Source organism: Zea mays, chromosome 1, assembly GCF_902167145.1.
Source record: "Zea mays cultivar B73 chromosome 1, Zm-B73-REFERENCE-NAM-5.0, whole genome shotgun sequence".
In the NCBI taxonomy this organism is placed as follows: Eukaryota; Viridiplantae; Streptophyta; class Magnoliopsida; order Poales; family Poaceae; genus Zea; species Zea mays.
In genome coordinates this window covers 73,163,160-73,191,081 of record NC_050096.1, presented here as the reverse complement: position 1 = coordinate 73,191,081, position 27,922 = coordinate 73,163,160, and the positions used below count along the sequence as shown (strand labels likewise).

Here is a 27,922-nt window from a genome sequence, read left to right as displayed (position 1 = left end):
GAACAGGTATCTTCGGACTCAAGTCGGCATCACAGCAGATCAGAGTGATACGAAGGTTTATGCAGCGCCGAAGGTGTGAGCAGGAAAGCTTCGGCGTGGCAGCAGAAAGTGAAACCGACTTAAAGATGAAAAGGCTATTCGGACCCTGATAGATTACTATAGAATTATTATCAATTGTAAAGGGCATGAATGTAATTTTGTATGGGCTGTGTCCCACGCCTATAAATAGGTGAACAGTATCCCCGTATTGCTCACGCTGACTGGGCATTCACTTTTGCGTCACGCTCGTACTTTCATCTCCTTCAAGTTGAAGGTACATCTGTAATTCAATGTTATTTCTGTTTATATATAATAATAATATATAATTATCTATGTTATCTTTTATATTCTCTACAATTCATTCTTCGTTGCTATATAATGTATTTATGAAGGTACGCCCTTCATAACCTTCGTCCGGAAACCATTATATCCTAAGGGGAATAATGCTTCGAAGGACGAAGGACTTAACCGATTAACATTTTCTGTGTTGCCTTGTTCTTATAGCATTTGAGAACAAGTCCCCAACAACCACCTTGAATCATGGTGTTGCATACTTTACCATGTTTAAAACAATACATCTTAACTGAGTTTTACCATGTCCATTTTCATCCACCATGAGAGAAATGGTCATGTTGTAGACATACAATGAGTCTCCACTTAACTAACGAGTGACTAGAGTTTAGTCCATGTCACATCGGATCGCCACATCACCTTGAGTCATGGTGTTGCATACTTTGACTTACAAGTGATGTGGTGAGTACTACATAACACATACATTTGGTTAATATTTTCGGGTTTGTTATACAAAACTATAAAAATTTTATTTAGATATTTAGCTACACAAACATTATTTAGATCTTCATACAAGAATGAAAAATACGTTTTGTATCATTTATCACATTGAAGAATGAAAAATAGCCCACATTTCGTAGTATCAGTATATAGTTAATGATTTATTGTAGTACAAATTCCTATATATTAAACCGCTGCTGAACAAACCGTAGAACCCCACACAGCACAATCCTCGCAAGGCCATGAGAAACTTCCATGCGGAAATCGAAGCATCGCGCCATAATAAAAGTAGAAAAAAGCAAGAATCGTCATGTCCGTTGTGGTGGAAGGGGGAAAAAGAGAGTAGTCCACAGCGACCACGACGGCGGGTACTCAGTGTCCCTTGATCTATGAGCGCTTCATCAATGTCATCTGCTTCGTCGCGTGTATTATTGTTCTCTCCGATTACCATAATAGGTCGTCGGAGGCCGACGTGTAGACGTGTCTAGCAAAACAGCCCGCCCACATCGAGGCTGTCGTGGTCATGGTGGTCGGAGCCATGCAGGGCACCGTAGTCGATGGGCTCATGGGCACACTTACGCCCGCCGACAGGGCCAATTCTTCGCACAATCATTTCACAGACTGAACTGCCCTTCAGAAACACATCATTTTAATTAATATTATTATAAATTTGTTTAGAACCTTAGAAAATTATTACCTATTTTTTAATGAGGCGATGCTTATAACATCTAATATAAAATACGAATGGGGTTTACAACATCTTTTTGTCGAGATGATAAATTTTTAGTTTACCTCAGAAACAAGCAAATACTGTCTTTATTTAAGAACAAAAACGAAATATTTTTTATTCTATGCAATATAGGACATTTTTCTTTATAGACGACAAGCGAATGCTCTTCTTTCTACATAATCAAAAGTGTTCCAGAGGATTGCTTGCACATTTTTCTTTTTGCATATGCGCATGTATTAGTTTTTTTTAAATATTTTCTTGTGACGGCGTACCTATTTTCAGATAAATATTATTCTTTTTAATCAAAATTGAACCAATATAGTCCCTACCAAAAACAGACTACTCCACTTCTATATTCTCCCGTAATTACTGCACTTTCTCTCAACAACCACCCCACGGCCCCACCTCCCCACGATTTCCCCTCCTCCCAGCTCACCAAGATCCTACCTCCGATCTTTTTTCCAGCCTTCAAGTAATCGGGGAACCCTAGATACAGCCGCTAGCGCCAGCTATCGCACCCCCCTCCGTGATGCCCAGCGTGTAGGACGCCACGCCGTCTAGACGCCGTGGACTCCAGGACCCCGCTACCCTGTCTCTCTGGACCTCGGTGGCCAGCGCCTGCCGCCTCCGGCTGAGTACTGTGTAATCAGAATTCTTTGCCCTCTCACATGTTTTATTGCTAGTGTCGTATGGATTAGTACCAAATGGTTTCATATTTTATCTAGCAATCGCTTTTGAACTTTGGATTCATCTGATCTAATCATCTGTTGAGATTTATGTTTTTTTATTGGGTAATGACAAGTGGAAAGAAGTTAGATCCGATTCTTGAGCTCACTGGTATTTCCTATTGTGATCTGTAGAACATAAACCTTCACATTATGCATGCATGCCTCGAATTATTGATCCTATATACCAGATGCTGCTGTAGGCATTTGAGATTACTTTCAAAATTCCTAGGTCCGCTAGATTGTAGCATGACTTATTTTTTGTAGGGTCCTTTTTCATATGCATGGATACATTTGTGCTATCTATTTTATCTTTCCATCCATTACATGATCAAGCTGAAATGGTTGAACAAGACAGGCTTTGATGTTATTTTAGCTATTCAACATCACCATTTCTGTTCATGATGGGGTTATAACCTGAATAGTGAATGTGTGTCTGGCTGCATATATATTACTCTAGTATACCTTCTTTAAACAATTTTTTATATAATACCTAGGTCCACCCCTGCATCTGGTGGTTGTTGATCCGGTGACCTCCCCACGGCCACTCCGTCAGAAGACAAAGATGGCTCCAGGGAAGAGGTCCACATGGACCTCACGGAAACCCGAAGGTAATTTACTCTTTATGGCAATACCTTCTTAATTTATTTTGTTTCAGTATTGTATGCCTTTAATTTACTTTATGTTACATTAATAGAACCTGTGCCAACTGATTACGAGAAAATAAGGGCTATGAATATGATGAAGAACAATCAATTGTTTCAACGGCTAGGCCTTGGACAACTGAAATCACTAGTGACTGCTACAGCTACAAACAACAAAGAAGACTGTCCTCAGCAATCAGAGAGTTTATATGATGGTGAAAACACTGACAATTCTAATGAAGAGGTCACTACAGTTAATTCTTAGTTTCTCAATTATCTATCTTTAGTTTTGGGTTCACAATGAATTTGATATGCATATCCTTATTGTATTCTACATATTCAGGAATCCCAATGTCGTAACGATGGTCGTGCCAACATATCCAATGATGGTGATCAGATCTCAACAAAAGTAACAAGAGGAAATAAAAGAATTGTGGCACCTGTGCAGGAGCGAACAATTAGAGTCACTAGGCAAAGAATTGCTGAAATAAACCAAGAAAATAGCCACAACCTGTCTGTTCATAAACAACTCAGTTCATGTCCTGCTACAAACCATGATTCGATCGAAACTCTTGTTGTTCCTACACAACCTAGTGCAAATACCACCATAGACAATAACCCAACACATAACATAGATAATGCTATAGAGCCTAATTCTCTGATACAGGAGGAGAGTGATAACCACAATGCAGTTGAAGGTAACTAAACATTTTAACTATTTAGACATTGAACTATCTTGAGCAAATAACTTTTATGTTTTCCAGCATTAGTTTAGGTAACTAGTATAACTTAAATTTGAACAAAATTACTCATATGTTTTAGTATGATTTATGGCAACTAATTCTTAGTTATATGCAGCATCACACATATCAACAACTTTTTGTGTCCTGACCAGGAACAATAGATATCATACCAAGGAGAAAAAGTATGGGCAAACAACTTGAATCGTTAAGTAGAGGACTAGGAATGAAGATTCCAATCCAAATTACTGAAGGGAGCAAGAGGCCGGAGCCACCCATTCAAGCTGCTAAGTTTGCATCAGAGGGGGGAATCACATTGCGGCAGCACATTCCAATATTTCACCACTGGAAGGAGTACAAGAGGAAAGAGAATGAACCTACAATAAAAAACTATATTGGAAAAGTTAATGTAAGTTACTTTTACTCATTTGTCAAGTTACAGTTCATTGACATTTTCAATTATTGTTGAAATTGTTTCTTCTTTACTAGGCTCAATTCACCATGGACAATGATAGCAAGGCAGTGGAAGATGCTTGTCTAGATATGCTAAAGGTTGGACAACGCCAAATGAGGTATAGACTAAAACAAAAGTATTTCAATGGGATACCTGCTAATCAAGTGAGGACTACATCGCCTATTTCAAGCATGTCTGATGAGGACTGGAGAAAGTTGGTGGAGAAGTGGTCTACCCCAAAACACAAGGTTTTTGCAATAAATCTCCACTGGCTTGCACTGTACTATCTTTATTGCTTGAAGTGAAATCATGGATATCCTTATGAATTTTACCTTTCCTGTTTTCACATTTCGTCCAAAATAATTTATGTCCACATTAAGTGTCTACCTTTTAGATAATGGAACATTGATCTAGCTTTTGCACCATCCTTGGTGAATGCACCCAATAAACAATATGTATAGTTTAGATTCTGCAACATAACTAAAACCATCAAATACAGTAGCACCTAGAGAAAACAAATGGAATAATTAACTAATGTAGACTTTGAAAACTGCTATACTATTTCACACTACTTATTGTACATATTATTTCTAACATGTTGATTTAATGTACATGATAGTTGTATGAAGAATAAACTTAATCGTGAAAAAGTACAGTATCAACAATGCACAGGATCCCAATCATATATTGCAAAAGCTTATTTACTGGTAAGAAAATCATCATTGGTTACTGAACTGCATAGTTGACAAATCTTTGATTGTTTAATGCTGTCAGTAAATTCAATTTTACCATCTCTATTTACTCATAAAGTTGTCCCCTAATTTATTAGTAAGAAAATGATCATTGGATGTCAGAGCTGTTTCCTAGGCCTTCAGAGAAGTTTGACTAGCTTTCAGTCAATATATCCACAATTCTATGTTGTAAATTATAGACCATTTTGATAACAGTACAAAATATGTCTTCTAGTTTATTTATTGGAGTTTGCTTCCTCTTTTCATTGTGGCTGCATTGCAACTACTACTGCAGGGAAAGCAGCCCAATGCCAAGATGTAGAGAAAGCAGCCTGCTGCCATCTCTGTCTTTTATCTTTTTAGATGATGAATTAGCACTGCTCATATCTACTAGAAATATTATTTCATTCAACCGATTTAGTACTGTCCATATCTAAAATGTATTGTAAATCTTTTAACAAATGTTCAATCTTCAATATATGTCATATTGAAATTTATAAATCCGACTTGTACATTATATGTCAAGGTCTCTATTCTCACTAGATTCATTTTCTCACTTTAGAAACAAGAGAAATATAAGGATGTTGAACCGAGTGTAATAGATCTTTTCAAGGACATGCATTGCAGCAAGAAGAAAGGTTTTTCTGAAAATGTAAAGAAAGCAATTGTGAGTACTCGTTTGCTTGTATGTTTGTTCTGAAAAATTACAAGTACGACTATATTATACTAACAAATAATATTTATAATAGGTTGACATGGAAGCAATGGTGACAACAACAGTTGAGGATGGACAACAACAAAAGTCTCCTATGGAAGTTGTTTCTGAAGTGCTAGGGGGCTCCAGTTTATTTCTACATAATGTTGGTCTGCAAGATAACTCCAAGAAAAGCTCCACAACAACTGTTTCTGCAAAGTTTCAAGAACTTCAGAATCAATTGGAGTCTGAGAGGCTAGAAAAAGATGAACTTCGGGAAGAAATAGAAACCTTAAAGGCTCAGGCACAGGCCTCAAAGGAGACCATGGACAATATGAAGAGATCGATGGAAGAAAATAACAGTCTCCTCCATCAACTGTTGAGCTTCAATCGAAGCCAAGCGCCCCCATCTTAACGCTGCTATAGTATCATGTTATATTAGTTCTGGATTCAGGTTTTATAAATTTGGAATATGTTTAAACTTTCATACTTTGGGTTCAAGTTATAGGATTTCCTTTGTATTTTAAGTTACATGATCTACAATCATATGATTTGAAGTTATAAAAGTATCTCTTGTATGAATTGTGTGAATGTTGAACTAAATAATTCAATGTTTTTGTTATTAGTATCTGATTTCATAATATTCCATGACGCTATGAATTCATCACGCCTTATGATGAACAATCCGTCATAAATATATTGCAACGTCATCGTACTTTGTGATGAAAAAATTCGTCATACATATATTGCCACCTCATTGATATTTATGACAAATATTTTTGTCACATAATTTTGCCACATCATCTGCCATGTGGCATGCCACGTCATAACATCTGTGACGAATGAAATCGTCACAACATTTTCGCCACATCACCTGCCACATCAACTGCCATGTCATCTCGCCACGTAATCAGTCACGTGGCAAGGCACGACTACATGAATTGTGACGTATTTAGACATAATTAGTGACGAATTCGAGTGTCATAGAATTAGTGACGTTTGTAGTTTGCGTCATAAACTATTATGACGTTTTTTTGTTATTCGTCATAGTACACCATTTAACACGCACCTTCTGTGACGATGTGATTTTCGTCACAATCACGTCACCAACATGTAAGGTATGACAAAAATACTATTGTTTGTGATGTAATGTTAATGTCACAGAAGGCATAGAAGGTTGTGGTGACATATGGTCGAGCTCTTGCCTCTATCCTCCTGTTATAAGCTTCGTCATCTGAAAGAAAAGTTACCCTGAAGGAAAGAGATGATCTCAGTTCTCCAGTCTTCACTATAAACAGGAGATATGTTGAGGACTGCTCTTTCAAGAAGCTCAACCGAAGGTGCTTTTATTGTTTTGAAAAATACTTCCGAAGGTAATGGCAGCCCCTGTGCTGCTGACTTAGCTAATAAATCAGCATATTAATTTTCTCCACGAGGAATATTTTTAACAGAAAACCCTTCAAAGGAAGCCTCAATCCTTCGGACCGTGTCTAAATATTTTTCGAGCTTCGGATCTCTTGCTTTATAACTTTTGTCAATATGACCAGAAATAACCTGGGAATCAGTTTTAAGAACCGCCCTTCTGATTCCCATTGCCTTTAGCTTTCGAAGACCCAGGAGTAAAGCTTCGTACTCAGCAATGTTATTTGTGCAACTGAAATCAAGTCTTGTTGCATAACAAGTTTTTAACTTTGGAAGGTGCGACCAACACAGCAGCTGCTCCTGCTCCGAAGGTTCCCCAAGATCCATCGCAAAATACTGTCCATACTTCGGCATCTTTACTCGCTTCTTCTTCCTAAGCCCCTGGCGTCCAGTCAGCAATGAAGTCTGCCAATGCTTGGGACTGAATCGAAGATCTATGCACATAATCAATACAAAATTCATTGAGTTCCGCAACCCATTTTCCAACCCTTCCAGTAGCTTCTCTATTTCTCATAATATCCTTCAACGGTTGTGAAGAAGGAACAACTATATTGTATGCCTGAAAATAGTGCCGAAGCTTCCTGGAGGCCATCAAAACAGCATACAGCACCTTCTCCAATTCTGTATAATTTTTCTTTGATAAACTAAGAACTTCAGATACAAAGTATATTGGGCTTGCTTTTTGACTTGGCCTTCAAGCTTCTCCTGGACAAGTGTTGCACTTACCGCTGAGTGCGAAGCTGCCACATATAACAACAGAGGAGCCCCTGGCGTTGGTGGAGTTAGTGTTGTTAGGTCTATCAAATATTGCTTCAGCTCTTCGAAGGCTTTCTGTTGAACTGGTCCCCATTGAAAAACTTCGGCTGACTTCAGCACTTCGAAAAATGGTAAATTTCTCTCTGCTGATCTAGATATAAATCTGTTGAGAGATGTCAGTCTTCCTGTCAATCTTTGAGCCCCCTTTTTTGTACTTGGTGGTTCCATTCGAAGGATAGCTTCGATTTTATTTGGATTAGCCTCAATCCCTTTTGTTGAAACTAGACAACCAAGAAATTTCCCTTTCTTCACTCCGAAGACACATTTTTCTGGATTCAACTTTAAACCGGCCTGTCTAAAATTAGCGAAGGTCTCCTGCAGATCAGCAATGTGATTATCTTGCTTCGTGCTTTTTACAATGATATCATCAACATAAGTTAGCACATTTCTGCCTATCTGAGAATGAAGAACCTTCGCTGTCATTCTGCTGAAGCTTCCTCCAGCATTCTTGAGCCCCTCGGGCATCCGAAGGTAACAATATGTTCCACTAGGGGTGATGAAGCTGGTTTTTGGCTCATCCTCCTTCTTCATCCAAATTTGATGATAGCCTGAATAACAATCCAGCAGACTCATAAGCTCTGATGAAGCTGCTGCATCAACCAAAGAATCTATCCTTGGCAATGGAAACTCATCCTTCGGACAGGCCTTGTTGAGATCAGTAAAATCAATACACATTCTCCATTTACCATTGGCCTTTTTTACCATAATAGTGTTAGCCAGCCATTCTGGGTATTTTACCTCTCTGATAACTCCGGCACTGAGGAGCCTTTTTACTTCATTTCGAGCACCTTCGGCCTTGTCATCAGACATCTTCTGAAGCCTCTCCTTTCTGGGTCTAAAGGATGGGTCAACATTGAGCGAGTTTTCAATAACATCCCTGTTGACTCCGCAAAGATCATTAACTGACCATGCAAAAACATCTTTGTTGTTGAACAGAAATCTTATCAAGGTTTTCTCCTGTTCTTCAGACAGTTGGGATCCCAATAGCACCTTCTGCTCTGCTATGTCCTCACATAAAAGCATGGGCTTCGGCTGATCGGCCGAAGCAGCTTTCTCCCTTCTAAACCTGTACTGCTCACAAGCTTCAGCTCCATCTATGTTATGGATTGCTTTTGAGTCTGTCCAATTTTCTTCGGCCCTTCTGGCAGCTTCCTGACTTCCATGAATGGCAATAGGTCCTTGGTCCGAAGGTATCTTCATGCAAAGATATGCTGGATGAAGAATTGCTTCGAAGGCATTGAGAGTACCACGATCAATGATTGCATTGTAAGGGTATTCCATGTCAACAATATCGAACACAACTTGTTCAGTCCTTGTGTTGTTGATAAATCCGAAGGTTACTGTAACGTACACCCCAGGTGTTTATATTCCGCTCGACAACGAGTACGAATTTAAGCACGTGATATCAGTAAATAAGACAGACACTAAGGTCTAATTATTTTTGCCTATCGCAATTTTAATATCGCATATGTCCCGTGTGTCGTGAGCGCGACGTCATTTTTTTTATCTATCCGGGCTCTTCCGAAATTTTCGTGTTATTCAGAACGTAGTCGTTCTGAAAATCGGTGCATCCGGTGAATATTTAAAACTCATCGCTCGCGCGAATGCGAATTTGGAAGCCCGACCCACTCGGATGATTTTTATCCCGAGCAAATTAGTTTGAACTCGACGACTAAAATGTTTGGGGTAAAATAATCCAAATCGCGCATCGTCCGAGTGAAATCGTGCGCGAGGTTATGATCCAATTTATCCTTCAGCACGCGATTTTAACGACGAAATCGCGTATACATTGCGGATCGGGTTTCGGCTAACTTCGTTCGAATCACACAGAACAAATTATCAGTCCGAAATTAGTTTATTTCGGTCTATTGTTCTTGCCCGGATCCAAATCTTCGAATGTAAACAAGTATTAAATAATTTGGTTCCTACTCGTCCACCGTGAAATCGCGTACGAGAACCCATAATTGAGCCTCAATTCACTAGTAAATCATCCGTGACCGTGGAACCAGATGTTCAGACCGTAGGTAAATTTATCAGATTTTTGAATCAATTCAAACACAGTCTATAATAGTTTGGCCAATATCGTTTTGGCACGTTCTGTTTGCATCTCATTTAGACTTAAATTCCAGAACTCAATTATCTGTGTTCTCTCGTAAAGACAAAGTGGGAAACTAGAAAATTGTTTTTCTCAAATATCTCCACCGTATAGGCCATCCACATCCAGTGCGTGCGTTCAGCTCCCTGGAGATTTTTATTCTCCACGCGTCTGCACTTCCTTGCGATCCTCTCCACGTCTGGACGTCTGGTGCATGGATCCCTCGCCATCAGCCTTATCCCTCGGCTGATTTTTTGTCTTCACAACAGATTTTCTTTCCTCAGCCTCATCCTCACGTCTCTCTCTGTTAGATTTTTTTTAAGTCGTGTTTATCTTCTACAGCCGCCGCCCCTGGATTTCTACAAATCCACCACCGAGCGTTCCACTCTCCTCCGGAGCTCCTCCAGCCAGCTCGCCCTCCCAGCTCCTGCCGCACTGAGCTCATTGCACGCTCCTGTGCCCCTGCCGCGTCTAGCTCCAGCGCTCGGTGTCCCTCAGCCCAGCTGTGTCTACGTGCTGCTCGCTCCGAGCTCCCTGTGCGATGGCGTCAGCCGCAGTTCACCGCGCTCGGCCTCCCGTCTTGCCGCGAGTCCCAGCTCGAATCTCCATGGCCGCAGGCCTCTGGTGCCGCGCGCGCGCCCTTGTCAGGGTCCTGCGCGTCCTGCGTCTTCTTCCCCAAGCTCGGCCGCCGTGCTCTCTGCGCGCGACTCTGCTCTTCTGGGTGCGCGCCTGGGTCCCTGCTGAGCTCGGCGTCTATCTCTCTGTAGCTCTAGTTTTTCCCCAGCACGCTTTCCTCCCTGCTCGGCCATGGGAGCCGCGCCGTCGACCCTGCCTGAATCCCCTCGGCCACGTCTTCCTTCTTGCTCCTTGCACGAGCCGCGACCCTCTGACCAGTCCCAGCCGAACTCCCTCCAGTCCAACCGCTGCTCCTGGCTCGCCCGTCCGTGCGGCACTTCGTCTATAGCCGCTGTCCGCCGTCGAGTCTAGCTACCCATCGCGAAGTCCCTGCTGTCAGCCTCCGCACATGTCCTAAACTGTCATAGCCAGTTTGCCTCCATCTCGTGGTGGCGTTGCGCTGCCGTCGAGTCCTGATATCGATCTGGTTGTCATCGAAGTGAAGCTTAGTTTAATGCTCGCCAAGGTTTCGATCAAAGATTTTATTCGGAGACTGTCGACGTTCTCGCAAGTTTTAAATCGGATTTAATGGACGGTAAGTGGCTTCGTTATTCCAGTCGACTAAATATGATATTTATTAGACTACCTGAATCGTTTACGGTGATTTGATCGGTAGTCGTACATGTTGCTGATCCCTTGCGTTATAATAGTTATTACGTTCTAGGTAGTTTGTTTGGGTTATTAGTTTCGAGTAATTTAATATTAGTACGGTATTTAACATGTAATCGACGAAAAATCCGGATCCGTATTCGTTAATCAAAGTAGCGAATCTAAGCTAAATTTATTACTGGCGCGCAAGTTGTTAGCCGAATTGTTAGATAGATTAAATAAATATGTGTGATGCGAAATAAAATTAAATTAGTTTTTGTAAGCAAAGTGATATAATTTATAAAGCAAGAGATAAATTTAGCATTTAATTAAGTAGTTGATGAGTTATGTTTAGGCTAATTATGTTTACAAGTCTATGGTTTGTTGTTCGTGATGTTTGTGTTAGATTCGTATAATTTAGAGAAGCGTAATTATTACGCGTAGTCGTATATCGATAACTAGTATTTCCGTATGAACTTGTACAACGCCTCGCCGCTAGGTGTTTCGCTATCGCATAGCACTATTTAGGTGTGTGATATTCTTGTCGATATGCATTCATGTGCATAATGCATTTCATTCAGGTACGTTAATTAATCGCGTGATACGGAAGACGACCCAAGTCGACACCAAGCGTGGGCTAATCCGCAGGATGAAGCTAATGGACCAACCTGAAGATGGTTAAATCAAGCAAGTGCTCGGTCGAGAGATACTCGTCAAGTGGACATCGCCTAACAAACACTAACCTTTGGTTACTCAGGCAAGCCCTGGTGCATTTGCCACCTCCCTTGATATTTTAAAATCTTTCTCACTTGATTGCTGCATTAGGTAATAGGAGTTGATTGATAAAACAATTCCTGCATTACCTTCCTTGAATTTGATTACCTTCCTTGATCACCTATTTTACAAAAGATTTTTGATGCTTAGCCTTGCTTTAGAAAAACAAAATGTTTTGTTTTTACAAAATATGATGTGGCAAAAGTGGGTGGGATGTTTTCGAAAATAAAACTTGATGGTGGATCTGTCAAAGGCCTTGATGGGTTCAACATCGGAAAAGATGTACCTCTGCCAGGTACCAAACTTTGGGTTGAAATGATTAAGCTGAGACCGGGCGGGTGACTTGCACGAGAAAGGAGTCTCGGTGTAGTGTCTCCGTCTGAGTCGATTAAGGACCTTGTCGATGTAGGCCTGCTGATCGAGGACCCTTTAACTGGTCACATGCCTCGTCATGGGTAAGCCTTGCCTCGGGCAGACTAAGGTCAGAATAAGATAACACGAAATGGGCGTGGAGCGGTGGCGAGAGTAGCGTGTACCCTCCGTGGCAAGAGGTTGGACGGTGGTGTATCTGTGCTCTCGGTTTGCGTGAACCTGATCTGGTCTTAAGAACCCCGGTGGCGGGTTGACATATGCAAGGGTTAAGTGCTACATATGTCGTGTGATTGGAGATCCTCAGCTGAGTATAATCGATTCGGATCGCCGTACCTCCGCGGTTATGGAGACTTGGCCACTGACTTACACGTAGCATTCCACTAAAGATGATGGGTTTTTGTTAAGAAATTGGCTAGTGCAGGACCAGTGATTGAACTAGGGTAGAAAGAACTCTAGTTGTAGGTAATTGTACGTAACTTGACAAATAAAACTGGATTTTAAGGATCCACTTTAGTAAGCATTTCTGCAAAACAGAGTCTTTGATTATTGAAAAGCCTTACCTTGACTCCCATATAACCAGCATACCCTTGAGAGTCTTTTCTTTAGTCGGGTAAGACTTGCTGAGTAATTCCATACTCAGGGTTTATTTCCCTGTTGTTTTTCAGGTCTAACCTTGTGTTGTTGTGATGGTGTTAAGTGCCGGTGGGCTCGGCCTTCTTATAAGTCTAAGTAACCCTTCTATACTTCTTATTGAGGATGGTCATTTGAGCTAGCATATATTTCAAACTTATACTTTTGTAACCACTCCGATAAAATAATGTAAAATTTTTGTAACTTGTAAAATTTGGTAGTAAGAATTCTGTTGCAAAAAGGTTGGTGTATGTGATTTGTGTTACTTAATCTCGCGGTTCTGGTTGTTCGTGGTTTATCCGATGTCCTTGAGGCAATCGGACGGATCCTGTTAAGTTATCTGATGCACATGCATAGCAGTCTGAGGTCTTTGAGACAAGGACAGGTGCATGTGGGCCCAATAACTTGGGAGGTTCTGCTACAGCTGGTATCGGAGCAGGATTAAGTATATACGGTCACACACGTATTTTCAAAACAAAAGTTTTGGTTTTAGAAAACCTATTTTCAACTAAACACATTGTTTGGCTTTGAAAAACAGTTTTGAAAAACTATAATGCTAGCGACATCCTCTATTAAGCCCTAAGTTAAGGACTATCAGGTGGCTTAGTTCAAAACCACTAACCCACAACCGGGGGTATTGCATACATGTGTATTGTTATTTTTGAGGCCATTCAGTTCTGAATGGATCGACGCTCAGGTAAGGTGAGATGTGAGAGCATGACCGAACAACCGTCGGTCTAGGGAAGTGCTTAATTGTAGCGCTTGATTATATACATGTTCCACATATGTATATATGAAGGCTGCGATGTGGAGTATTTACTTTTCTGGGAATTCAGTACCCCATGTGTGTGTATGAGTATACAGACATGGGAATACTGAGAAGTGTAATGTACTTGTAACGACGCACCTACGCTCAGGTAAGAAGGTAAGTTACCATAATGAGTTGCCCTATGGTTAAAGTGTGGCAACGGCGCCTATGCGTGGCTCGACGCTTAATGATGAGCTGGCCTCCATATAGCAATATATGGAGTATAAACTGTCATGTGTGACTGCATCATGGGAAAAATGGGCTGTGATGAAATTTTCTGCAGGTACACTAACCTCGAAAACGTATGTGTAGTTGACGACTAGTAAAATACCGTGAGAGTCGTAAGTATGCCACCGAGATAGAACGCTATCGCCACATTATGTTGGCAAAATCAGTGAGGACGGATAAGACGAGCATGCATCCTGATTGTTGCATCATGTTTGTCACCTATGCACCCAAAATGCTTCTCTCATCTTTATTCCAGCAACCAGTGATTGCAGATAATGTGATGTCCTAGAGATACGGGTTTAGATGACTTCAAACTTTTCATAATTCGACCATTAGTGTGCTCTTGTGTCGATGTGTTGATAGAAGGTTAGTGACTTGTTTGCCTAAATCCAAAATTAGGCTATGTTCTTACTTGGAGAACTTAGACCCAAATTTGAATTGCCCATTATCACTCCATGACAAAGCCCATACAAATAAATGCCTAGATAATTTCTTTGTTGGACCTAAAATGTACCCGGACTTGAACAAGAATCTCGAGTCATGTCTCCATCCTAAGCCATGTCCTTGTTCGATTGGTGCAAGCTGATGTACCTTATCTAGTTAGCCTGTTTTTATGGACCGCCATGTTACTTTATCGACCTAACTTAGGAAAGATATGTCCGATCATTTTATTGAGTTCGATGCCTTTGGTTTCCTCATATCTATCAAAGGCATACCAACTTAATCCTATGATTGTTTTCCCTCCGTATCTAATCAGATAATAATCCTTGACCTTGTGATCTCTACGATGGGCATAGAAATATGCTTGGGGCTGAAGTAACAGTCTCCCGTCGTACTCCTTTCATTAATTTTAGGTTATGGCCACGCCTTGTTCATTTCATCGGGACATAATCTATTTGGCTCTCTACTTGTAACCATTCTTACAGGTGGAGTATCTCCTTGTATATTGTCACCCTTGTTCAATTCATTTGTATCGCGCGAGATTTCTTATTGGTTACGTCTGGTAATGGCATTATGGCTAAAACCTGTGGTGCCGTGATGAAACCGAGGGCCTTCTGTGTGTGCGCACACACGGTTGTGCTGCTCGGCACGCGCTGGTATCATGGTTAGTAGTTGTAATCCATTATGAGACTATGTCAATGCGTTATCTTGGCACAATCTATTTTTGCTACGTGAGATTTATTATTGGTGCCAGTTTTGTAATGGTGTCATGGTTAAGGACTTATGGTGCCGCTGCGAAACTGAGAGCCCCTTGTGAATGTACACACAAGGTTATGCTGCTTGGCGCATGCTGGTATCGATGTCTCTGGTCATGATCCATTGTGGAACTACATTGATGTGTTATCTCCCGTAGACCTCTTCCTTGAAACAATTTCTATGTTGTTTGTGAAGTGATCAAGCAACATCTATCATCTTTATTGGATCAAAAAGGGCATACCACTTTCATGTATGGTCTCTTTTCCCTTGATCTTGGTAGTGACTACTCATACAAGTTCCCTTTACATCCTTTGTGTAAAGGTGAACCCTTGGAGCTTTTTAGTGTTGGAAAACAACTGATTATCTCTCAAAATGGAGATTGGATTTCCCCTGCTATTGAGATGCAGGAGTTTGTTCATTCTCTCTCTTAGTTAATCCATGTATTCCCGAACCAAGTCTGTCTATCTTGCATGAAGAAATGGATGAACAATCTGACCGAATGGATTTCTACCCAAGTGCATGATCACCTGGTAACAAAAGTGAACTCTTAATCCTTGGCTTACCGATGGATAATAAGAGGACCTGCCCAAGGTTAAAAGTAGTTCAACAAGTTGGTTTTACCAACTTGTAATTGCTCAATGAACGAAGGTTGAGTTTAGAGATCGTTTTATCGATTTGCCTGAACTCACTTTGGTTCAACCCACTCAAGAAAGTACTTGCAAGAATCAAGATTAAGCCGACTAGTAACCACCTAATCATCGCTCTAGTCGTGCCTCGATCGTCTCGCGTGTGCTTTTCCAACATGAGTGATCAGGTCGAGCCGTGACTAGTGCTTGATAAAATGGATTGGTTGCAAAGCCAACATCAACTGATCTCTTCGTTGATATTTTACGAGTCTTTATCATTTCTCTTGGACTTGGATTTTCTGGCTAGCCACGAGTCAACTGTGATGTTGTTCGACATTCACACCCGTCTCGTGTGCTATGGGCTTACCGTAACCACTTATTGGTAAAACTCTTTCTGTGTGTTTTACCCAAGAGGTTGCATCTGATTCTGTTTGGGGAAGATAGCGTATCTGCCGCTTGCTCAACCGACTCAGCTAGTGCAGTGTCATCAGAAAAAGCAAACTGTACACATGGAACCTTATTTGTTCCTCTGGCAGATATCGTCTCTATTGGTGGACATTTCTAAATTAGCTTATGACGATACATGTTATGTCCACTAGAGAAACGACATCCTGAGACACTCGCCTTTATTTGGAAATGTCTCTCGATTATCACTGATATGGACATGGGTTACATGCTTCTCTACTCTTGAAAGTCTTTCGCTCCGAATCTCGGGACGAGATTCTTTTAAGGGGGGAGGGCTGTAACACCCCAGGTGTTTATATTCCGCTCGACAACGAGTACGAATTTAAGCACGTGATATCAGTAAATAAGACAGACACTAAGGTCTAATTATTTTTGCCTATCGCAATTTTAATATCGCATCTGTCCCGTGTGTCGTGAGCGCGACGTCATTTTTTTTATCTATCCGGGCTCTTCCAAAATTTTCGTGTTATTCAGAACGTAGTCGTTCTGAAAATCGGTGCATCCGGTGAATATTTAAAACTCATCGCTCGCGCGAATGCGAATTTGGAAGCCCGACCCACTCGGATGATTTTTATCCCGAGCAAATTAGTTTGAACTCGACGACTAAAATGTTTGGGGTAAAATAATCCAAATCGCGCATCGTCCGAGTGAAATCGTGCGCGAGGTTATGATCCAATTTATCCTTCAGCACGCGATTTTAACGACGAAATCGCGTATACATTGCGGATCGGGTTTCGGCTAACTTCGTTCGAATCACACAGAACAAATTATCAGTCCGAAATTAGTTTATTTCGGTCTATTGTTCTTGCCCGGATCCAAATCTTCGAATGTAAACAAGTATTAAATAATTTGGTTCCTACTCGTCCACCGTGAAATCGCGTACGAGAACCCATAATTGAGCCTCAATTCACTAGTAAATCATCCGTGACCGTGGAACCAGATGTTCAGACCGTAGGTAAATTTATCAGATTTTTGAATCAATTCAAACACAGTCTATAATAGTTTGGCCAATATCGTTTTGGCACGTTCTGTTTGCATCTCATTTAGACTTAAATTCCAGAACTCAATTATCTGTGTTCTCTCGTAAAGACAAAGTGGGAAACTAGAAAATTGTTTTTCTCAAATATCTCCACCGTATAGGCCATCCACATCCAGTGCGTGCGTTCAGCTCCCTGGAGATTGGGCGTGTTTGGATGCCTGTACTAGGCTAGCCAGGCTCGCATCCAGCAGCCAGGCCCTATCTGGCCAGGCTCTTTGCATGCAATCCAGTATTGTTTGGATGCCTGTATGTGTAGGGCCAGGCCAAGCAGAGATTTTGTTTGGTTCACTGGATGCACCACGCCATTCAAATTTTGCATACATGCTAGTTTGTTTGGTTAGCTGCATATAGCCATGTTGAGGTAACCTCCTGCATGAAGTGGTAAGCATACCACCTTTCCACTACCATCAAGTCCACAAAGAGTTACAGGATAAGTGCTTTTCTAACTAGAAATACGTAATCTTCCAGACTAAGAAGGCAATAATTAAAAACTGAAATGCTATAATGGCGTCCTTGATTCCTAGTGCAAAGTGCTCTGCCTTCGAATGAGCTGTTATTGCAGTGTGTTGCTCTTGTTTTATGGAAGGACAGTTGAAGGCAGCCATGGCCTCATCTTTTGAGCTGTATCCTTTATAGCAAGCTCCAGGGTACCCAACGACTTGTTGGTGTGTGGCCTCCCAGGTGGAAAACACCCCAGTCTTCCTCCCAACATGCACCACATACCACTTCATAGCTAGCTGAATAATTACGAAAAAAATAAGGATATGAGATATGCCTCAGTGTCCTCCCTCGCTGCAAATGTGCACAACTTATTGGGGGGCAGTACAGTGTTAATATCATCAAAGTAAAAGGCATGTGCTCAAGCAAAATAAGAGACTAATGGCAGAGGCATATGATCAGGACATATCGATCACCAGAACATACAAATAATATTGTTTTCAGAGTCTGATGCATCTATCTAGAATGCCTTAAAATAGGTTGATCCAACTAGGTTTGATGCTCAACTACTGGACATCTAAGTTTGCAGTTCTAGAGTGGCATTACAAAAGTCACCAACTACCAGCTATAGTCAGCCATAGTTAGGATAGACTGCACAAAATACAGGACATAGAAGAGGAGCCACCAGTATGACACAAAAAGGAGGCACCAGCAAGACCGCACCCACCAGCAAGATGCTCATATGGTGTAGTAGTGCTTAGCCAAGAAAGTCCTCAGCCAGAGGATACGATGAGCAACAGCATCCCCACCCTGAACAGCAACAGCCCCACCCTCACCAGCAGCCAAGACAACATGCTCAAGCTCCTCAGCCATTTCCTATTCGATGTGAATGTGCAAGGATAATGAATGCAACCATGACATATGATAGGGAAAAACCAGCACATGCCTCTCTCTTAAGTTCAAGGATTAGAGGATAGGGAAAAACACATTTCATCACTGCATATGCCTCCTACTTCAGGTACAATTGACAGCTAAAGATAATGTCATCATTGCATGTGGTACTAGTCTCAGTTCAAGTGTAGTATCAAATCTAAAAATCTAAAAATACATTACACAACTGCAATACATACTAGATGTGGTAATTGCCCCTGTTTGCCCACATGGCATTAGCCCATCCATCCCTAATATGAGCCCATGCTGCATTGTCAACCATTTCAATTCCATGGCCATGGTTCCCACTGTTGTTGGGCACCCATGTTGATTCAGGTGGTACTACTTCATCTATCCCATGGCCTAGTATCCAGTTGTGTAAAATGCAACATGCAAGAACTAATTTTACTTGTGTCTTGAAGGGATGGAATGGTTTGTTGTCAATAATGCGGAAGCGGTTCTTCAAAGCCCCAAAAGCCCTTTCAACAGTGACACGTAAACTTGAGTGCCTCAAATTAAACAGCTCTCTTGGATTGGTGGGGTAGTTCCTACCCCCATACTCTTTCAGATGGTACCTAGTGCCCCTGTATGGTGGTAGAAAACCAGGACGACATGCATATCCAGCATCTACTAGGTAGAACTTCCCTAAAACAATTATAGACTTACATCAGGGACATCATACAGTTGTTCAAAACAAATGTTTGCACTAGGTAAGGGTCAATTACCTTGTTCAACCCTTAACCCATCCTCCCTCTCTAGAGCATCAGCAAGAATGGTGGCATCATGTGCTGATCCCTCCCAACCAGCCAACACATATGTGAATTTAAGGTCAAAGTCCACAGCAGCTAAGACATTTTGGGTGGTGTAATGTTTTCTGCCTCTAAATGCTGCTTGCATATGCTTTGGGACTCTTGCATATATGTGTGTTCCATCTATTGCCCCAACACAATCCTACATGAGACCCAGCCATGAACAATTACTTTATGTGCCACCAAAATGTCCCTAACATATTGTGTTACAACTACAAAATTTTTACCTTAAAATAGGGATACCACCTGGGGCTGTTCATGATCTTTAATGGTGTGTCATTTGATGGAGCTCTAATCATTTCTTGCCTAAGCTCACCAATGGCATACAGAACTTCTCTGAAATGCCTACAAACAGTCTCTATTGACCGCCTCCAGTTTTGGTGTATCACTCTAAAACGTTGGTTATGACCAACAATATGAAGGAACATTGCAACTTGTTCCTCTACACAGCAATGCAAAGTATCTCTCAACAAATTTCTGTCTTTAAGCAGGTTACAAAGCCTAAAAAAGGGTTCTCTTCTCATACGGAGCATGCTTACACATTCAATATCATTGCAGTTGTAAATTAGGTTTAGATTTTTTTGACGTTCCTCATCCATTTGGCTCAATGGGGCGTATGTTAATCCAGGCCTTGATGCATGGTGCATACGAAGTCGACTTATCAAAAATGCGTACAATGCAGTGAGAAGAGCAGCAGCATGCTTGAAAAGCAGTGTCCTTTTCTCTTGCAAATCCATCTAAAAAGGCACAAACCAATTTTGGGAAAAGTTTTCAGTAACCTCCAACAGGAGGACAATCCCCATGGACAGCATCACAGGCATACAAAAGATTCTCCATAAAACAAATAAAACAGGGATAGACAAATGCTCAATATGTTTAAAACATAAATCATTGACTAGGCCACATGCTCAGACTGGAAAAATACCAACACCCCCACATAAAACATCATAGACAGCAGCATAAACAAGAATTAGTGAGGATTGGGAAAAGGGGATGGATTAGCATATACCAGAAGCGGGTGTTGAACAGCTACCACAAACTCGTCGCAAGAACAACGGATCTGGAAGCCTACAGTGACGAAGAATAATTTTGTTGGCTAAAATCACAGATCGGAGGAGGAAATGAAGAGCATGGTCACTTGCCTGTGCAAAGTGGCGAGATCTCCAACCAGCACTACAAAAACAACAAAAACATTCTACGAGGTTAGAACCCTAGGCTAGATTTACAGACAAAGGGATGAAGAAGACTCACCAAGCGTCAATGGTGAGCGAGTCGCGTGCCGGCGAGTTCTCAAACCCTAGGCTAGATTTTGACAGAAGCAAGTGAGGAGAAAGAGGCGAGTGAGAAAGGGAGGAACAACCGGGACAAATGGTGAGCGAGCGAGCAGCATGGCGGCGGGTGCTCCTGTTATTGCCGGGTGATGGCGCGAATGGGGAGGTAACCCTACACGTTTCCCGCCTGCTCCCGCGCGTCCATTTTTGCCCGCATCTGCACAGCCGCGAGCACGCGACGAGCCTGGCTCCCGAGGAACGGTCGTTTTTGGCGTATGAGTAGAGCCTGGCTCCCGAAGGAATCTTGCATCGGTGGAGCCTGGCCCAAGTGACCATCCAAGCATCCAAACATGGGCAGGCTGCATCTGTGGAGACAGGCCCAACCAAATACAGCCATCCAAACACGCCCTTATTCTCCACGCGTCTGCACTTCCTTGCGATCCTCTCCACGTCTGGACGTCTGGTGCATGGATCCCTCGCCATCAGCCTTATCCCTCGGCTGATTTTTTGTCTTCACAACAGATTTTCTTTCCTCAGCCTCATCCTCACGTCTCTCTCTGTTAGATTTTTTTTAAGTCGTGTTTATCTTCTACAGCCGCCGCCCCTGGATTTCTACAAATCCACCACCGAGCGTTCCACTCTCCTCCGGAGCTCCTCCAGCCAGCTCGCCCTCCCAGCTCCTGCCGCACTGAGCTCATTGCACGCTCCTGTGCCCCTGCCGCGTCTAGCTCCAGCGCTCGGTGTCCCTCAGCCCAGCTGTGTCTACGTGCTGCTCGCTCCGAGCTCCCTGTGCGATGGCGTCAGCCGCAGTTCACCGCGCTCGGCCTCCCGTCTTGCCGCGAGTCCCAGCTCGAATCTCCATGGCCGCAGGCCTCTGGTGCCGCGCGCGCGCCCTTGTCAGGGTCCTGCGCGTCCTGCGTCTTCTTCCCCAAGCTCGGCCGCCGTGCTCTCTGCGCGCGACTCTGCTCTTCTGGGTGCGCGCCTGGGTCCCTGCTGAGCTCGGCGTCTATCTCTCTGTAGCTCTAGTTTTTCCCCAGCACGCTTTCCTCCCTGCTCGGCCATGGGAGCCGCGCCGTCGACCCTGCCTGAATCCCCTCGGCCACGTCTTCCTTCTTGCTACTTCGTCTATAGCCGCTGTCCGCCGTCGAGTCTAGCTACCCATCGCGAAGTCCCTGCTGTCAGCCTCCGCACATGTCCTAAACTGTCATAGCCAGTTTGCCTCCATCTCGTGGTGGCGTTGCGCTGCCGTCGAGTCCTGATATCGATCTGGTTGTCATCGAAGTGAAGCTTAGTTTAATGCTCGCCAAGGTTTCGATCAAAGATTTTATTCGGAGACTGTCGACGTTCTCGCAAGTTTTAAATCGGATTTAATGGACGGTAAGTGGCTTCGTTATTCCAGTCGACTAAATATGATATTTATTAGACTACCTGAATCGTTTACGGTGATTTGATCGGTAGTCGTACATGTTGCTGATCCCTTGCGTTATAATAGTTATTACGTTCTAGGTAGTTTGTTTGGGTTATTAGTTTCGAGTAATTTAATATTAGTACGGTATTTAACATGTAATCGACGAAAAATCCGGATCCGTATTCGTTAATCAAAGTAGCGAATCTAAGCTAAATTTATTACTGGCGCGCAAGTTGTTAGCCGAATTGTTAGATAGATTAAATAAATATGTGTGATGCGAAATAAAATTAAATTAGTTTTTGTAAGCAAAGTGATATAATTTATAAAGCAAGAGATAAATTTAGCATTTAATTAAGTAGTTGATGAGTTATGTTTAGGCTAATTATGTTTACAAGTCTATGGTTTGTTGTTCGTGATGTTTGTGTTAGATTCGTATAATTTAGAGAAGCGTAATTATTACGCGTAGTCGTATATCGATAACTAGTATTTCCGTATGAACTTGTACAACGCCTCGCCGCTAGGTGTTTCGCTATCGCATAGCACTATTTAGGTGTGTGATATTCTTGTCGATATGCATTCATGTGCATAATGCATTTCATTCAGGTACGTTAATTAATCGCGTGATACGGAAGACGACCCAAGTCGACACCAAGCGTGGGCTAATCCGCAGGATGAAGCTAATGGACCAACCTGAAGATGGTTAAATCAAGCAAGTGCTCGGTCGAGAGATACTCGTCAAGTGGACATCGCCTAACAAACACTAACCTTTGGTTACTCAGGCAAACCCCGGTGCATTTGCCACCTCCCTTGATATTTTAAAATCTTTCTCACTTGATTGCTGCATTAGGTAATAGGAGTTGATTGATAAAACAATTCCTGCATTACCTTCCTTGAATTTGATTACCTTCCTTGATCACCTGTTTTACAAAAGATTTTTGATGCTTAGCCTTTCTTTAGAAAAACAAAATGTTTTGTTTTTACAAAATATGATGTGGCAAAAGTGGGTGGGATGTTTTCGAAAATAAAACTTGATGGTGGATCTGTCAAAGGCCTTGATGGGTTCAACATCGGAAAAGATGTACCTCTGCCAGGTACCAAACTTTGGGTTGAAATGATTAAGCTGAGACCGGACGGGTGACTTGCACGAGAAAGGAGTCTCGGTGTAGTGTCTCCGTCTGAGTCGATTAAGGACCTTGTCGATGTAGGCCTGCTGACCGAGGACCCTTTAACTGATCACATGCCTCGTCATGGGTAAGCCTTGCCTCGGGCAGGCTAAGGCCAGAATAAGATAACACGAAATGGGCGTGGAGCGGTGGCGAGAGTAGCGTGTACCCTCCGTGGCAAGAGGCTGGACGGTGGTGTATCTGTGCTCTCGGTTTGCGTGAACCTGATCTGGTCTTAAGAACCCCGGTGGCGGGTTGACATATGCAAGGGTTAAGTGCTACATATGTCGTGTGATTGGAGATCCTCAGCTGAGTATAATCGATTCGGATCGCCGTACCTCCGCGGTTATGGAGACTTGGCCACTGACTTACACGTAGCATTCCACTAAAGATGATGGGTTTTTGTTAAGAAATTGGCTAGTGCAGGACCAGTGATTGAACTAGGGTAGAAAGAACTCTAGTTGCAGGTAATTGTACGTAACTTGACAAATAAAACTGGATTTTAAGGATCCACTTTAGTAAGCATTTCTGCAAAACAGAGTCTTTGATTATTGAAAAGCCTTACCTTGACTCCCATATAACCAACATACCCTTGAGAGTCTTTTCTTTAGTCGGGTAAGACTTGCTGAGTAATTCCATACTCAGGGTTTATTTCCCTGTTGTTTTTCAGGTCTAACCTTGTGCTGTTGTGATGGTGTTAAGTGCCGGTGGGCTCGGCCTTCTTATAAGTCTAAGTAACCCTTCTATACTTCTTATTGAGGATGGTCATTTGAGCTAGCATATATTTCAAACTTATACTTTTGTAACCACTCCGATAAAATAATGTAAAATTTTTGTAACTTGTAAAATTTGGTAGTAAGAATTCCGCTGCAAAAAGGTTGGTGTATGTGATTTGTGTTACTTAATCCCGCGGTTCTGGTTGTTCGTGGTTTATCCGATGTCCTTGAGGCAATCGGACGGATCCTGTTAAGTTATCTGATGCACATGCATAGCAGTCTGAGGTCTTTGAGACAAGAACAGGTGCATGTGGGCCCAATAACTTGGGAGGTTCTGCCACAGTTACTGGCATTGTGATTTTTCCAGGTGCTACAATCTGCCTTCCTCCGAAGCCACAAAGGGGATGTATGGCATCATGGATCTTGTCTTCGGGCTCTTGCATCTGTCTGAAGGCCTTAGCAAATATGATATCAGCTGCACTGCCTGTATCAACCAAAACATTATGGACCAGAAATCCTTTGATCACACAAGAGATAACCATAGCATCATTGTGTGGGTAATCCTTGAGTTGAAGATCCTCTTGAGAGAAGGTAATTGGAATGTGAGACCATCTTGACTTGATGAAGGGTCCTTGTACCCCTACATGTTGTACTCTTCTCTGTGCCTCCTTCTTCTGTTTCTTGTTAGCCGGCTCTGAGCATGGACCGCCTGTTATCGGGAGAATCAGCTTCGGAGCCGAAGCAGTTCCAGCTTGGTTCTTGAACGAAGCCATTGTCTCAGGAAAGTGGAAGTGAGTTCACCGGAGGTGGGTGCCAATGTTGGGGACTTGTTCTCAAATGCTATGAATTAAGAACAAGGCAACATAAAATGTTAAATATTAATGCCCTTCGTCCGCTGAAGCATTATCTCCACAAGGATTTAATGAACTTCGAACGAAGACCATGAGTAGAATATCACGAAGGTCGTACCTTCGTGATTAGACTTACAAAATAATATGAAATAATATATAAAACATGAAACATTAAAGATAGATGTATCATAAATAGGTAACATTATTCACATATTTTATTATATGAATCTAAAATGTCAGAACATAGTGTTTAAGTACATTTGTACCTTTGCCTTGACAGATAATAATTCCCGAGCAATGCGTTTGCAATTACAGGAATGCGTGAACAGTAAAGGAATACTGTTCACTATTTATAGACACAGGACACAGCCTGTAAGAAATTACAATAATGCCCCTTATAAAAGTTTACAACAATGACTCAGACCCTTATGGGCTAAAAGGTCATTCTATCTTTAAGTCGGTTCGATCCTTCGTCTTCGGACATGCTATAACACCGAAGCTTCATGAGTGGTAGCTTCGGTCATCATGTATAAGCAGCTTTAGCCAAAGTTGTTTCTTCTTGCAGGACCTTCGGCGACGAAGCATGGTCCCAACAGTCCCACTCCTATGTGATAATGAGAGTGCTATCCGCATGGCGGATAATCTTGTTGAACACAGCCGCACAAAGCACATAGACATCCGGCATCACTTTTTAAGAGACCACCAGCAAAAGGGAGATATCAAAGTATTTTATGTTAGCACCGAGGACCAGCTAGTCGATATCTTTACCAAGCCTTTAGATGAGAAGACCTTTTGCAGGCTGCGTAGTGAGTTAAATGTCTTAGATTCGCGGAACTTGGATTGATTTATAACATACATGTGTTTTATGCCTTGATCATGTTCCTTATGCATTTTGTTGTTTATTTATGGTGCTCAAGTTGTACAAGCACTCCCCGGACCTCACAAGTCCATTTACAAGTGATGCACATATTTAGGGGGAGATGTGCTACAACTTGACCCTTTGAGACTAACCATGTGTTTGAGCTTGCGTGATTTAGTCTCGAAGGTGGATTGAAAGGGAAAGATGGACTTGGACCATGAAAGACTTCCACTGCACTCCGATGAGAGGGTAACAAACTCCAAGTTCATTTCCATGCTCTTATTACCTCTTTACTCTAAGTTGAAGATTTTGGTGAGGTAATGGGGTTTAAGGGCCAAGATTGATCCTGTTTTGGTGCTTGATGCCAAAGGGGGAGAAAATAAGGCCAAAGCAAGAAATGGATCAGCTACCACTTGAGAATTTTTAAAATAGTAGAGTTGGAGTTTTTGTTTTGTCAAAATACTCTTATGGTCTCTTATTGTCAAAAATTGGTCTCTTGTGGGGAGAATGTTTGATTATGGGAAAAGGGGGAGTTTTTGAATATTTGATCAATTTCTCTTGAAAACCTTTCTCTATGCCTCAACAAGTGAATTTGACTTAGAGATAGAAAATTGAGTGTGATTTGCAAAAACAAACCAAGTGGTGGCAAAGGATGATCCAAATATGCCAAATTTGAATCAAAATAAATTCTTGTTCTCATTTGCATTGATGTTGCACTTCTATATGTTGCTTTTTGTTGTGTTGGCATAAATCACCAAAAAGGGGGAGATTGAAAGGGAAATGTGCCCTTGGGCCATTTCTAAGTATTTTGGTGATTAAGTGTCCAACACAAATGGTTATGTGTTAACTATGTCAAATGGTGGACAAAGTGCAAATCAATACAAAGGTATGATTCTAGACTTAGTACATTGGTTTTTGTGTACTAACATATTTGTCTAAGTGCTAGAATCAGAGAAAAGACAAATAGAAAAGACTTGGCTCGAGCAGCCAAGGCGCTGCTCAGTCTGGGTGCATCGTACTGTCCGGTGGTGCACCAGACAGTGTCCGGTGCGCCAGGCTGGCGCTGATCAACTGGCCGCTCTCGGGAACTGAACGGCGGTGTACGGCTAAAAATCACCGGACTGTCCGGTGAGCCAACGGTCGGTCGCGCAATCCGCGCGTGATGCGTGGCCGAACCAACGGTCAGAAGGGGGCACCGGACTGTCCGGTGTGCACCGGACAGTGTCCGGTGCGCTAACGGCTCCAAATCGTCAACAGTCGGCTGCGCCAGAATAGGAAAGAGATCTGCACCGGATAGTGTCCGGTGGTGAACCGGACTGTCCGGTGCACCAGTCGACAGAAGGCAAGAATTGCCTTCCTAGATTGCTCTCAGCGGCTCCTAGCTGCCTTGGGACTATAAAAGGGACCCCTAGGCGCATGAAGGAGTACAACAAGCATCCTTTGATCATCTCTAAGCACCAAGTCTTCATTCTAGCGCATTTGATTCTTTGTGATAGCAATTTGAGCTCCTCTCGAGTTGAGAACTCCGTGTGTGAACTTAGAGCTCAAGTTGTGACTAGTGTGCGTGTTTGAGCTGTTGCTTTTGAGACTTGTGTGTGTTGCTTTTCCCTCCCTTACATATGTGCTTCTTTGTGATCATCATTTGTAAGGGAGAGAGGCTCCAAGTTGTGGAGATTCCTCGCGAACGGGATATAGTGAAAAGAAAGAAACACCGTGGTATTCAAGTGGATCCTTGGATCACTTGAAATGGGTTGAGTGCAACCCTCGTCCATTGGGATGCCACAACGTGGCGTAGGCAAGTGTTGTACTTGGCCGAACCACGGGATAACTCGCGTGTCTTTTGTGATTGCTTTTCTGTGATACTTGTGTTCACAAGAGCTCGCTATTTAGCCTACTAACTCTTAACCAAGTTTTGTGGCTATAAGTTTCAAGTATTTACAGGATCACCTATTCACCCCCCCTCTAGGTGCTCTCAAGTTGACCGTTGGCCCCTGTGGTGAAGTCGACCATTGGTCGTGGGCTCACCGGACAGTTCTGTGCACACCGGACAGTCCGGTGAATTATAGCCGCGGAGCGCTGAGTTTTTCCCGAGAGCGGCCTGTTCATCGTGCACGCCAGCCTAGAAAGTGGGCACTGTCTAGTGCACCGCAGGCTAGTGCAAGTCTGACTCGCCTGAACCAAACTTCTCCAATA

The 27,922-nt window shown here is 42.4% G+C and overlaps 2 protein-coding genes and 1 long non-coding RNA gene across 3 annotated transcripts; all 3 read left to right on the top strand.

The window, feature by feature from the left end:
• Nucleotides 1-2,851: 2,851 nt before the first annotated feature.
• LOC103644717 (uncharacterized) lies at nucleotides 2,852-5,177 on the top strand. Its single transcript, XM_020541836.1, has 6 exons — nucleotides 2,852-2,897; nucleotides 2,984-3,174; nucleotides 3,274-3,628; nucleotides 3,826-4,079; nucleotides 4,160-4,222; nucleotides 5,151-5,177. The coding sequence occupies exons 1-6, from the start codon at nucleotides 2,852-2,854 to the stop codon at nucleotides 5,175-5,177; spliced, it is 936 nt and encodes a 311-aa protein (XP_020397425.1).
• Nucleotides 5,178-5,423: 246 nt separating this feature from the next.
• On the top strand, nucleotides 5,424-6,160 carry LOC118476012 (uncharacterized). The gene is made up of 2 exons (XM_035964023.1): nucleotides 5,424-5,522; nucleotides 5,605-6,160. Exons 1-2 carry the CDS (start codon nucleotides 5,472-5,474, stop codon nucleotides 5,962-5,964), a joined length of 411 nt encoding a protein of 136 aa, XP_035819916.1. The 5' UTR covers nucleotides 5,424-5,471; the 3' UTR covers nucleotides 5,965-6,160.
• Nucleotides 6,161-20,919: 14,759 nt separating this feature from the next.
• On the top strand, nucleotides 20,920-24,189 carry LOC118476011 (uncharacterized). The gene is made up of 2 exons (XR_004855269.1): nucleotides 20,920-22,109; nucleotides 22,744-24,189. It is a non-coding gene; the product is annotated as an uncharacterized lncRNA (long non-coding RNA).
• Nucleotides 24,190-27,922: the final 3,733 nt, after the last annotated feature.